The following is a 13,819-nucleotide window of genomic DNA, read 5'->3' as shown; positions in this document are numbered from 1 at the left end:
TAATAATTATAATATAGAACTCCTGATTTTATCACTCGGTCAAATTGATAATATGTAAGATGTTGTAAACTATCGATCACTCCGAGTCAAATCAATTTGACTCGGAGTGATCGATAGTTTACAACATCTTACATATTAATAATTATAATTATCATAGAAAAATTCGTCTTTTTTTACGAAACCAACCGTATAAAAAACTTATTTTTGATAAAAAGTGTAGATATGGTGTTTTTAAATCAGGACGGCAGCATTCTACCGATGCGATGGTATGTCACGGTGGTGAGACTCCGTGGCTTGCGATCGTCGAGGTTAAGCAGACCTCAGTACAGAGTTAGTACTTGGTGACCGCGCTTCGACTCTCGCTATAGCCCTGTGTTTTCTCATTACTTTGGTAATATATCAAGAGGGAGGTTTGACGTCGAAGTATAATGATGTGCACTGTCGATTATTGTCCGGTACACACCATTATAACTCGGCTATCGATAAACCGGTTGTACTCGGAAAGGTTTTTTAGAGTTTCACTCTCCACTGGCGAGAAAACCCATTTATCAGGGGTGCACCGAAAAAACGTTATTCTAATATTTAGAATTTTTAACTTACTTTAAGAATACGTGAGACTTAAATAGGAGCCAAGAATATATTCCTAAATAAAGTAGGAGAGACTAGGTGCGGCTGTTACGCTGTGCAGTTGTTACAAATGGAATATCTCCGAAACAGTAGAGATTATGTTCCAAAGGGAAAAAGGTTTAGTTTTTATGTACGAACTTGGTGCAATATGTTTAAAAATTATATACAAGCTTTACAATTAAAAAAATAGGCCTACTGGTTTTTAAAGGCCAAAAGTAAATATTTCTCTGCTTGATATTTTTTAAATAATTAATAGACCTTTATACTTAACAAAGTAAATTTTTTAATATCCATTCTATAAGGATTAAGCTTCAAAAAACTGCCTTGCTTGTCCACATTTAGTGTATACTTTTTTAATAAAGTGATTTACTGTAAAAAAATGTTACTGTTGTGCAGTTGTTACAAGTGATGATAAGAACGGATATTTTTTTCAAAATTTAGCAAATTCGTTTGAAATGTAAAATGTTTGTCAAAAATGTAATCACACTAATTTTTTATGAAAAATTTCATGTTTTTTCTAAATTCGACTTCAAAATTAATGAGAAAATAACTTTTCCATTTTGAAACAATATTAATGCTGCCATCTTTATGGAACTGTCACGTACTATTACGTTGAGCCAAAAATTATGAATAATTACTAAAAATTGTTATAAAAAATTATTTGTCTTCAATTTAGAAATGTTATAGATGATTCTTGGTATTGTAACAACCGACATTCACTTTGTGCAGTTGTTACAATTTACACGCTGTCACTCAAATGCTTGTAGTTAATTAAATAATAGATATGGGCATATTTCTAGAACTTTTAAACTTTTAGGTTATTTGAAAACTTAATTTTTCTTTTTAAGGCACATTCTTGAAATTAATTTTATTGTTTTGTGCATTGATCAAATAGTATAAATTCTGTAGTCGGATTTCGAAAACTCCAAATGGCGGATCCAATATGGCGGATGAAAATTTAAAAAATAATTCAATTTACACAGAAGTGGGTATGAAGGGGTTTTTGAGGTCGCTAATTATTATGTATCTGAATTTCGTTTTTTAAAAATTTTAAAAGTGGTTTCAAAATGTCATAAAAATTATTGATATTTTAAATAGGGGAGAGTCTCCAGTTATGAGACACCTCCAGTTGTAAGACAGTCGATTTTTTTAACATGCAATATTAAAAAGCCGATTGGTTTATATAAAAACATTTCTTTTTATATGAGCCAACTTTTTCGTGTACGCCAAAGCGGATATATAAACTGTTTTTGTTAAATACCAACACTGTGTGTGATAATAGACTAAAAAGCGTTTTTTCAATAAATGCAAAGTACTTTTTTTCCAAGTTAATTAATTGGAAAAGGAAAATGTAATGCATTTTCTTTTAGTGTTTTCCTTATATTTTGTGATGCAATATTGCATTGTTCCAATCTACGGTTAAAAATAATTTAATTTTCCTTTTTCAAAATAGCGCCAATTTCTGGGTGTGAGACACAGCATATCACCAGTTGTGAGACGGTGTCAACACCCATCTGGGCAGCATAAAAAATACGACTTTGCAGGCATACTATTTAAATGTTGTTTTGATTTTTTTTTTCTAGTATTTTTGGGCATGTCAAGTGGAAAAAAGTCAATTGATTCAGAAGAAATCAATTTTAATGCTCTTGCAGAAGCTTTTAAATTGTGTTTATTTCATAGTCATATTTTGGCGAATAAATATTATTATTTAGTATTGTGACGGAGTGAATCGTCACGCCATCTCTGAATAATTTCCCCCCGACCGGTGCTGAGTGCGGACCGCGGTAATGTAGGTGCCGAGCTGCCAAGTGACCCACTAGTAGAAAAGAAAGTGTGTCGCTTGGCAAGTTAGTTCGGTAGTGCGAGGTCAGGACCAGCGAGTAGGTGAGAGAGAGATAGGAGGAGTGCCAAGAGAAGCGGAAAGAGAGAGAAGGAAGCTAGGAAGAAGACGAGGCAACAGGTGAAAGAAAGCGTCGGTGTCTTGACAATACTTTTGCCACCATTATTGCTTTAGCACGTGCTGAACTACTTTTGTCGCGCTTCGTATTAGAGAAACGTACGCGAGTAATTTCTTTCTTTTTGTATAAAAGGTGAGAATATTTTGAGAAAGTGGTTGAGAGTAATTTGAAATTTGTAGAGATTTAGAGCGGAATACTAAGTGTTGTGATTAATTTTGAGAAATAGGTGTAGATTAAAAAGAAAGAGAATATTTTTGTGAAGTGAAATTAGTTGGAGTTCATTTTTGTTCCGGTGAGACCTTCCCTTACAACACCCTAGAGCGTCGCCAGGAGCCGAGTTTCACCGGGTGCTGAACTACAAATCATCGTGGGTAAGTCCCACCAATATTGTGCCAGTCTTGGTCCAGTCGTGTCCCAGCGTTGGCGTTTCTGTCGTCATTTTCTCGGACAGAATTCCCTCATGAGACACGGTGGTCTTCAAGCACTTTTAGGTTTACCTAAAATGAGTCAAAATTGTGCTAACGCAGTTTTATCGGGAATCGGCCCAAGATTCCAAATTTTCATTTCCGAAAATCGTAGCTGATTCTTTTTTCGAAAAAAACCAAAAAAACATATATATATGGGCAATTCCACGTGAGATTTTAGTCGACGTCTTGAAATCGACCAAAAATATTTTTTTTCTATTCTGTATCGAAAAAAACAGATACGTATTTTTTTATTTTTGTTTAATTGTCCAAATTCTCGAGTTATGAATTTTCGAAATTTTGGACTTGTAATTGTAGACCTATATTTAGTAGCTTATAAGTCCGAAAATATTGAGTTTAGGAAAAATTTGTCACAGAATGAAAGTTTTAGTTTTCTTTCGACTTTTAAGAAATGTAAACAAAAAATTTTTTTTTAATTTTTTATTAAAAATTAATTTTTTTTTATAAACAAATTAATTTTTTTTTATAAACAAATTAATTTTTTTTAACTTTAGCCCGGATTTTTTTTATTTTTTTTAAATTTATTTATTCCTTATAATATAGAGGAAGATTTTCCAAAAAATCCCGAGAGGTGGGACTGATGTGTTGAATGAGTTTTAAAACATTTTCAAAAATTACTTGCAATCATCACAGTGGGATTTTTCTTACAATTAACTTCTAAAATTGTCTATACAGCGTAGATCCTTTAATTTAAAAAAAGAACTCTCAAATAGATTAAAATTATACACTGTAGACAATTTTAGAAGTTAATTGTAAAAAAAATCCCACTGTGAAGATTGCAAGTAATTTTTGAAAATGTTTTAAAACTCATTCAACACATCAGTCCCACCTCTCGGGATTTTTTGGAAAATCTTCCTCTATATTATAAGGAATAAATAAATTTAAAAAAAATAAAAAAAATCCGGGCTAAAGTTAAAAAAAATTAATTTGTTTATAAAAAAAAATTAATTTGTTTATAAAAAAAAATTAATTTGTTTATAAAAAAAAAAAAATTTTTAATAAAAAATTAAAAAAAAATTTTTTGTTTACATTTCTTAAAAGTCGAAAGAAAACTAAAACTTTCATTTTGTGACAAATTTTTCCTAAACTCAATATTTTCGGACTTATAAGCTACTAAATATAGGTCTACAATTACAAGTCCAAAATTTCGAAAATTCATAACTCGAGAATTTGGACAATTAAACAAAAATAAAAAAATACGTATCTGTTTTTTTCGATACAGAATAGAAAAAAAATATTTTTGGTCGATTTCAAGACGTCGACTAAAATCTCACGTGGAATTGCCCATATATATATGTTTTTTTGGTTTTTTTCGAAAAAAGAATCAGCTACGATTTTCGGAAATGAAAATTTGGAATCTTGGGCCGATTCCAGATAAAACTGCGTTAGCACAATTTTGACTCATTTTAGGTAAACCTAAAAGTGCTTGAAGACAACCGTGGAGAGTGAGAGTGTCTCTGAGGTTTTGCTAGCCGTTTTGATTGTTGTTCATGTAATTGTGTCTAAAGTTTATTAATTAATCTTAAAATTAATTGGCGCCTGATGGCGAATTTTTAAATAATATAAAAATTCCATAGAGTTAAAATCGAGCGTCAGGTTTCTTGATGTTACAGAAAATTCTTTATCAATATTTCTTTATTAAATTAGAATTAACGTCATAAAAATTGGCGCCCAACGTGGGGCCAAGTCCGAGCCAAGAGACACGACTGAGACACATAAATTGGCATATTAAATTTTTACATTTATACTTCTTTGAGTGCCAGAATTATTGCACCATGTTTTTCCCTGTGTCAGCCATGTTGTAATTGTCTGCCGGAATTTTGAAATTTTCTTATCGCCAGAGTCAGTATTTTAATATTGACAATAGCCAGAAAATTAAAAATTTAAATTGCCAGAGTGATAAAATTTTATTTTGCCGGAGAAAATATTTTTTTTTGTTGTTTGCCAGTGCCAGACAAAATTTTTCTATGAAAGTCATAGACAATTAACTGCCACATTTTCCCCATTGAAGACGAAATAAAAGTGTAGCGTCCTTCTTGCCGTGTGTGAGTAAATTTTCTTTGTCGCGAGAAATTTCACCGTAATGCCGTAGCCGTAGTTAAAAACCCTGAAATAAATTTAAATTTAATCTTCTCTAAAATTGCCAGAAACCAGTGCCGTGAAAATTATAGAATAAAATTCCTAAAGAAATCTTGGGAATAGTACGGGAAAAATTGTAAAACTCAAAAATTTCTTTAAAATTTCGCTTTGAGCACATGTTCAACCGGAAATAAAATTCGAATTCGTCACGTGACTGGGAATAGTGCGCCGGACGGTCAGGAAAATCGACGCGCCGGTACATTTAAAATTTTCAACAGCGAAAGAGAAAGGTTGCGCGCGCGACGGGCAAGAGAATTAGATTAGTAGTAGTAGTAGCGACGGAAGAAAGAGAGAGAACGAGCGGTAGAGAAAGAGAGGAGAGAAAGCATCGAGTCGTGAGTCAGCCAGAAAAATTTAAATTTGAACAAGGGGCCCTCGAGTGTGATACTTTACTGCACATTCAAGGTCATTCAGGGCCGTGTATACAAAGGGGGTTTTGATTTAATTCAATTAAAATTTTTTTTTTTTTTTCAAAATTTTTTTTGATGGCGAAAGCGATCGCCGAAATGGACAATTACGTGACACGAATGAGGGAATTAATAGAGATTCCAGAAGCCAGACAAATCTGGAATAGAATAGTTCAGATGCAACCCGGCCAGGTAGTAACAACCCTTTATCAACAAAATTTGTCAATAGCCGGTACCGTGCCAGTGTTGCGAGAGAGACTACTCAGGGTTGAGTTAAGATTATCATTCCCTCCAGAACTCAATGTTCCCTTTAGCCAGCAGTATGACTCGGGAACTTCTGCCAAGATCTTCCTTCTGGAAGCCCTGCCAGAGCCCTATGAAGAATATTATCGAAATGTCACGACGAAAAGAGGGGGTGACGTCTCATCGAGTGAAGAGACAGAGAGCGATGAAAGAGGGACAAGCCATCGGTCAAAGAGAACAGGGAAAGAAAACCAAAGTAAGGGGGGAGGCAATGGAAACCTGGGGAGGGGAGAGTCGCACAGTAGAAATTTTCCGACCATCGACTTACCCATGGCCCAGTACACACCGCCAACGCTAACTAATACCACAGCTAGCATGTCAACGGTCTCCCCCACCACTTCAGTAGCACAGTTAAGTACTACCACATGTGTAATAACAACAGCACCCCAAACAATAATATCCGCGACCATGGCGCCGAGTATGACAGAACTAAGGGCCTCTAGTATGAAATTAAACCTCTCACCAGAAATGCGTCGTTTATTAAACTTAGCAAAGGATTTAGATCACCAAACGACACAAAACTGGGAATTTAGACAAAGCCAATGTCGGACTGAAGTGGGCCAAACCTACGGGATGACCCATTTGCAAGAGACCAGATTTTCATCCCCACTACACAAAGCCAAACCATCCGCAGAAGGCAAAGAAAATTATTATACACATAGAAACGTAGTGCCGGAAAGAGTCCCCAGTAATAGTGACAGAGTCAGTGTGCCAGAGTTGAGCGATAGTGTCAGAAGTAGAGATAGCGAAAGAAGTAAAAAGTCAAGGAATAGTAGGCAAAGAAAAATAAAGAGTGAGGATGAGGAAGAACAAGGGTCTTCAGTAAGGAAAAGTAGAAATAGGGCAAGCAGTAAAGAAAAATATAGAGAGAGAGAAAGAAAAAGAGAGAGGGGGGGAGATAAAACTAACAGTAAAAATAGGACACCCCCCCACCGAGAGCCGTGGAGATACGATAGTTGTAAGTCACTTATCGACGACTCAGTGAGCGAGTCGGACACAGAGAGTGACAGTAGTCAGAGCCGGACAAGCCAGACAGAGAGGAGGAGAAATCATACTAAATTGGAGAGAAGATCGAAAGTGACCAAGATTCTCAAAGATTGGGACCTAACATTTGCCGGAAGCGAAGATGAAGATGCCGAATATTTCTTGGAAAGGTTAGAAGACTGCAAGTCTTGCTCCGCCCTTTCAAATGAAGAAATGTTGCAGGTTCTTCCCATCATCCTAAAGAAGAGTGCCAGTAGTTGGTTTCGTTCACTGCGAAGAGAGATTAAGTCATGGAAAGCGTTTAAAAAGGCTTTCAAAAACGAGTACTTAGTCTCACTAGATGACGATGACGTCATCGACGAGTTGAGAAGCCGGACACAAGGAGAAGGGGAGAAAATTTCTCCATATCTTACGAGCCTTCGATTCATCATAGGACACATGAAACGCCCCCTGGAGAGGAGCCAACAAGTCAAGATGGCGTACAAGGGCCTCACGCCAGAATACCGGAGACAATTAGACCGCCTCTATTTCGACTCTATGAGCCAGATGGAGAAAATTCTCCGAAATTATGAGAAAGCCAGGGAACTAGACAAGAGATATGTACCCCCACCACCCAAAGACAACATGCGTTTCCCGGCCGCAGCGTGTAAAGAGACGAGGACAGAAGATAAAACATGCAGAAAAAAAGGTGACAAGAGTGAAAAGGTAGCGGCCTTAGAGAACGAGTCAGAGCCAGAGTCAAGTGAGAGTGAACACCCTACTAAAGAGAAGAGCAAAAAGAAAATAAGAGTAAGAAGGACAAGACGAAGTCAAAAGAGAAAAGCGTCAACGCGGTAAAGGAAACCACGCCGCCTAAGAAAAAAGAGACGTCGAAGAAGAAGGGATCCGAACAACCCCCAAAACAAAACCCAGTAGTGCCAGACAACGTAGTTTCTTCAACCACCTTCGCCGAAGTAATTGCGGCAATAGGAAAACAATTTCTTCCACAACAGTCCGGAATTAAAAATCCAAATTGCGGTCAAGGAGTGCAGCAAAACCCTCTGCCAGCGCAACCGAGCCAGAAACAATTCGTAGGAGCTTGTTTTCACTGCCAGTTGGTAGGACACCGATCTTTCGAATGTCCTCAAAGGGTTTGTTTTACCTGCAGACAAATAGAACATTACTCTAAACAATGCCCATTAAAACCAGCACAGATAGAGTCATGCATATTATGTAAGACTCAAGGTGTGACATTTTTAACATGCCAAAATTGTGCCGGTATTAGAACCATCTTGGGAAACGGTGGCGGGGGGGGCACAGAACGAGCTTGTACCCCCCTCCAACTCAACCGGAAATTAGACGATACAAAAACAGAACATTGCGCGCCAAAACCGGAAACAAGAGCCAGGTTGGAAGAGAAGAGAGTGCCTGAGAAGAATAAAAAGAGAGAAGAGTACCCAATTAACCATGGTGCGACTTGTAGTTGGGTAAAAACAGAAAGAGAGTTAGAGTTAGAGAGTGAAAGAGAAACACTCAAGAAAGAAATAGAGAATAGAGTTAGATTAGGGTCAAAATTAGGTAGAGACGAATTAAATGAAGAGAATTCTTTTAAATTTGGGTCAGAAACGTTCCGGATAGAATCAAGTGAGAGAAGCTCACTCCATCAGAGTTTAGGAACAAATTCGGGAGTAGGGTGTAGTACTAAAGGTACAAGTGAAGTACCAATAGTCCTAGGGAGGGAAAGAGCTGTGACGAGCACAGCTGACACTACCCCAAAACCAGAAAAGAACATATGTGCCTCGAGAACAGAAAATCGGTTTTTCTTTAAAATGTTTATCGGGAATCAACCATATGAAGCACTTTTCGACTCAGGTGCCATGATTTCAGCAATCAGTACTCGAGTCGCTGAACCCTACAAAAACCGGATACAACCTTGCGAAACGGCCATAAGGAGTGCAATCGGAGGTACTACCGAAACAGCCGGACTCTTGAACTTATCGATAACTGTCGATGGCCATGCGAAGAAGTTCGGAGTCAAGGTGATCAAAGCCCTGACCCAAGATATTATTCTGGGGATCGATTTTTGCAAAGTGTGGCAAATGGAAGTCGACCTTGGAAAAGGACTATGGAGAGTCTGTGGAAGAGACTGGCATGAATTTGGAGTGTGCCAAGAGAGAGATGGTGAAGAGCTGATCTTCGCAGAATGTGCCGGAATCTCTGCACTCGACGACGAACAAAAGATGACCATCCAAGCCCTAGTGGACAGATGGGTACTACCCGAGTCAGAAAAACACGGAATGACGGACCTAACGGAACATCACATTCGTGTGATTGATGAAACACCAGTACAACATGCCGTCAGACGTATGTCGCCAATTATGCTAACATGGGCCCAAGAGAACGCAGCCAAGTTATATAAACTAGGAATAATCGAGCCATCTGCTAGCCGTTGGAGGAGCGCGCCGGTAATCACCAGAAGAGGAGAGAACGATTTTCGACAATGCAATGACTATAGAGATGTCAACAAAGTCACCATAAAAGATGGGTATCCATTACCATCGATAGACTACATATTGGATAAACTTCGAAAAGCCAGGTATTTGTCGAAAATTGACCTCAAACTGGCCTACCACCAGATTCCAATGGCCAACGAGAGCAAAAAGTATACAGCTTTCGCCATCCCGGGGTCAGGACTATGGCAATTTTGTCGGATGCCGTTCGGACTTATGAACGCGCCGATGACATTTCAACGAATGATCGACGCGTTGCTTGGGCCAGAAGTAGAGCCGCACGTCTTCGGATACCTCGATGACATAATAGTAGTCACTGAGACATTCGAAGAACACGTCAAATGGCTTGAATTAGTCCTACAGAAATTGAACGAGGCTAAATTGTTGGTAAACCCGGATAAGTGTGAGTTCGGTTGTTCCGAAGTCACTTATTTGGGTTACTTACTAGACAGCGAGGGTCTGAGGCCAGACCCGAAGAAAATCGAGCCAGTAATGGAGTATCCAGAGCCGAAGAACGTGAAGCAAGTTCGTCGTTTCTTGGGAATGGTTGGATGGTACTCCCGCTTCATCCCTAACGATAGTGACATCAAGCTGCCGTTGCTAAAACTGCTGCATAAGGGCCGAAAATGGGAATGGGGAACGGAACAACAAGAAGCATTTGAGGAGCTTAAAGAGAAGCTCACTTCAGCGCCGGTCCTAGCTCGCCCAGACTTCAGCCAGCAATTCACAATTCAATGTGATGCGAGCAGTTATGCCGTCGGAGCCGTGTTGACACAAGAATTTGAAGATGGTGAACATCCTATCATGTACATCAGCCGAGTGTTGTCAGAAGCCGAGAAAAACTATAGCGTGACGGAAAAAGAGTGCCTAGCGTTGTTATGGTCGATCAAAAAGTTCAGACCGTATATCGAGGGGTACAAATTTAAAGTGATTACCGATCATAGTGCCCTGAGATGGCTCAAAAACTTAAAAGACCCGACAGGCCGTCTAGCCAGATGGGCCTTGGAAATGCAACAATGGGACTTCGACATCATACATAGGAAAGGGGCCCAACACCACGTGCCGGATGCATTGTCCAGGATGCAAGAGAACGAAGAAGAAGACGTGTCCGCGTTTGACTCCATCGAGGATCGATGGTACCTCAAACGCCGAGAGATAGTGAGCCAATACCCTCAACGTTTCCCAGGGTGGACCGTGGAAAACGATAACCTTTATCGCCATAGAACCGATCCCTTGCTTGTGCCGATAATAGGAGATGAGGATGGTTGGAAATTAGTTGTGCCCGAAGAACACCGAGAACGTGCCATGAACGACGCACATGCGCAAGCGTCAGCCGGACACCTGGGTGTTGAGAAAACTTACGACCGTCTAGCCAGAGAATACTACTGGCCAGGAATTTGGAACGATGTCCACCACTATGTGACTCATTGTAAACAATGCCAGGTACATAAAGTCTCTCAAGCCGGACCAGTCGGATTGATGGGCCAGAGGATTGTCGAGAGACCATGGTCAGTAGTAGCCGCGGATACTATGGAATTTCCTCCTAGTAAAAGCCGTTGCAAGTACTTGGTCGTGTTCCAAGACTTGTTTTCCCGATGGATCGAGGTAAAACCACTAAGGTCAGCAGACGGGAAATCAATAGCCAGAGCCTTCGAAGAGTTAATATTGTTTCGCTGGGAGACGCCGGAGTACCTATTGACAGATAATGGTAAAGAGTTTGACAATAAATTCCTCAAAGGTACCTTAGAAGAATATGGTGTCAAACATATCACTACGCCACCGTACCATCCACAGGCCAACCCAGTCGAGAGAAGCAATAGGACGCTGAAAACGATGATTTCCACCTTCATTGGCCAGGACCATCGAGATTGGGATCTGCACATCCATGAGTTTCGCCATGCCGTGAATACTGCGGCGCAAGCTGCTACCAAGACATCGCCTGCGTTTCTTAACTTTGGCAGACACCCCAAACCAGTCAAGAGTCTGCGGCGAGAAGTCGAGAGGAGAAAGAGAGTCGTGAAAATCGAGCCGGAAGTCTGGATAGATCGAGTAAAAAGACTAGACGCACTGAGAGACATAGTTGCCAGGCTAATCGATAAAGAGCGTGATAGACAAACGAGATATTATAATAAGGGCCGGAAAGATACGGTATATCAAGTAGGTGACTTAGTGTTGCGAAGAACACATAAATTATCAAGCGGTGTGAACAAATTCGCGACCAAGCTTGCGCCAAAATACGAAGGCCCATTCGAAGTGGTAGAAATATTATCGCCAACGGTATACATGTTACAAGCCGGAAAAAGCCGTAGAATCCCTAAAGTGCATGTAACTGACCTCAAACGATATTTACCCCCCACAAACATAAATAACTAATTGTAATTCTTATTTGTAGACGGAGGTGTGTACCAGTGCCGGAGACGGAATTCTAGGAAGAGAAAGATGCCATATTCAAAGAAAGGTACCAGAGGAGAGTCACGGCCTAGACACCGGCCATCGTCAGAGTTTAACCCAGTTGACAATAACGGATCGAGGCCAAGGACGAGTCGGACAGTACCAGTGCGCAGAACCTTCGTAGAGGACCAACCAAGATATGAGGAGCGAGAGAGACCATCCCTTTTAAGCTTCCCTATCACGGAAACGGTGCGTCAGACACCAATTGTGCCGGAAAAGAAGAAAGAACGTGTGGAGGAGACCCACACCAAGTGCCAGAAGGAAAGAGAAGGGAGTAATGACAAAATAGGAGAAGAGGAAGGAGCCGTCGGAGGGGTTTTAGAGCCGATTATCCCGGTCGACCAATGGGACGACATAGCTAGCCTTGAGAGAAAAAGGGAACCCAAGATGAACCCAAATGTAGAGATCGTCGTGCCATATCGTTGGCCACTACAACGAAAGAAGGGAGAGAGCAAGGAGGCTTTTCACAGTCGGTTAGCCGAGGAAGACTTAGAGAGATTCCTCAGACAAATGGATAAACCGACATCCTCAAAACTAGAAGATCTCCGTTATAAGCAGAGACAGGTTCTAAAGGAACGTTCCGGTGGTGTTTTACGGAAAGAGGATATAGAAAGTAGGCACCCGACGCCCCAGCGACCTCGTTCTCACACGCCACCAGGACCACCAATCGTCCAATGGAAACTGGCGCTGTGAGAAAAGAACGTTCCGGAAAGCCAGGACGAGAAGAACCAACCCGACCCTTAAAAGTAAAGACAAGAGGAGTTATGTTCGGAGGACTTAAAGAGATCCCAACTGATGTAGATCTCGACCCTCCTCCGTATTCATGCTTCAATTGTTGGCAAAGAGGTCACGCAGCGAACTTTTGCCCAAGCACCATAAAAAGGACTTACTGTTTAAATTGTGGCCGACGACGAGTGTCAGTACATAACTGCCCCCGTTGTAGCGAACAAGCAAAACGGTATATATGGGAGGACGAAATGGAAGAAAGAGACGAGAGACTAGAAAAGAGGAGAGAAGAAACGGAAGAGCTGACGAGAGAAATTGAACTGGAAAACGAGATGATAGTCCGGAGAAAGAGATGATACAAGAGCCAGAAGCCGATGACGATTTGGTAGAAAAGTTGCTCAAACTGACCAAAGCGTTTGAGGGGCTACCAGCGTCAACTTTGGATTTGGCAATCCGTCAACTTCTAGAGGAGAGAAAACGGGCGAGGAAGTAAGAAGACCAAAAAGGTGTGCCAGGTAGAGAATTAGTCGTGCCAGGTAGAGAATTAGTCGTGCCAGATAGAGAATTAGTCGTGCCAGATGAAGATTTGTTCGTGCCAGGAAGGATAAATAGAAATTGCCAGAAATGAGCCAGACAGTGGCCAAAGATTTGGTTACTGACGGTCCTACAAGGAGTAGTACCGGTCATGGGGGGGGATTGTGACGGAGTGAATCGTCACGCCATCTCTGAATAATTTCCCCCCGACCGGTGCTGAGTGCGGACTGCGGTAATGTAGGTGCCGAGCTGCCAAGTGACCCACTAGTAGAAAAGAAAGTGTGTCGCTTGGCAAGTTAGTTCGGTAGTGCGAGGTCAGGACCAGCGAGTAGGTGAGAGAGAGATAGGAGGAGTGCCAAGAGAAGCGGAAAGAGAGAGAAGGAAGCTAGGAAGAAGACGAGGCAACAGGTGAAAGAAAGCGTCGGTGTCTTGACAATACTTTTGCCACCATTATTGCTTTAGCACGTGCTGAACTACTTTTGTCGCGCTTCGTATTAGAGAAACGTACGCGAGTAATTTCTTTCTTTTTGTATAAAAGGTGAGAATATTTTGAGAAAGTGGTTGAGAGTAATTTGAAATTTGTAGAGATTTAGAGCGGAATACTAAGTGTTGTGATTAATTTTGAGAAATAGGTGTAGATTAAAAATAAAGAGAATATTTTTGTGAAGTGAAATTAGTTGGAGTTCATTTTTGTTCCGGTGAGACCTTCCCTTACA

The 13,819-nt window shown here is 40.3% G+C and overlaps 1 protein-coding gene across 1 annotated transcript; it reads left to right on the top strand.

Annotated features, from left to right (window-relative positions):
• The first annotated feature begins 2,926 nt into the window (after window positions 1-2,926).
• LOC122511140 lies at window positions 2,927-12,536 on the top strand. Its single transcript, XM_043626204.1, has 2 exons — window positions 2,927-2,956; window positions 11,785-12,536. The coding sequence occupies exon 2, from the start codon at window positions 11,832-11,834 to the stop codon at window positions 12,534-12,536; it is 705 nt and encodes a 234-aa protein (XP_043482139.1). The 5' UTR covers window positions 2,927-2,956; window positions 11,785-11,831.
• The last annotated feature ends 1,283 nt before the right edge of the window (window positions 12,537-13,819 follow it).

The sequence above is a fragment of the Leptopilina heterotoma genome, unplaced genomic scaffold, assembly GCF_015476425.1.
Source record: "Leptopilina heterotoma isolate Lh14 unplaced genomic scaffold, ASM1547642v1 Lhet_808, whole genome shotgun sequence".
Taxonomy (NCBI): domain Eukaryota; kingdom Metazoa; phylum Arthropoda; class Insecta; order Hymenoptera; family Figitidae; genus Leptopilina; species Leptopilina heterotoma.
This window is presented reverse-complemented; position numbering and strand designations above follow the sequence as displayed.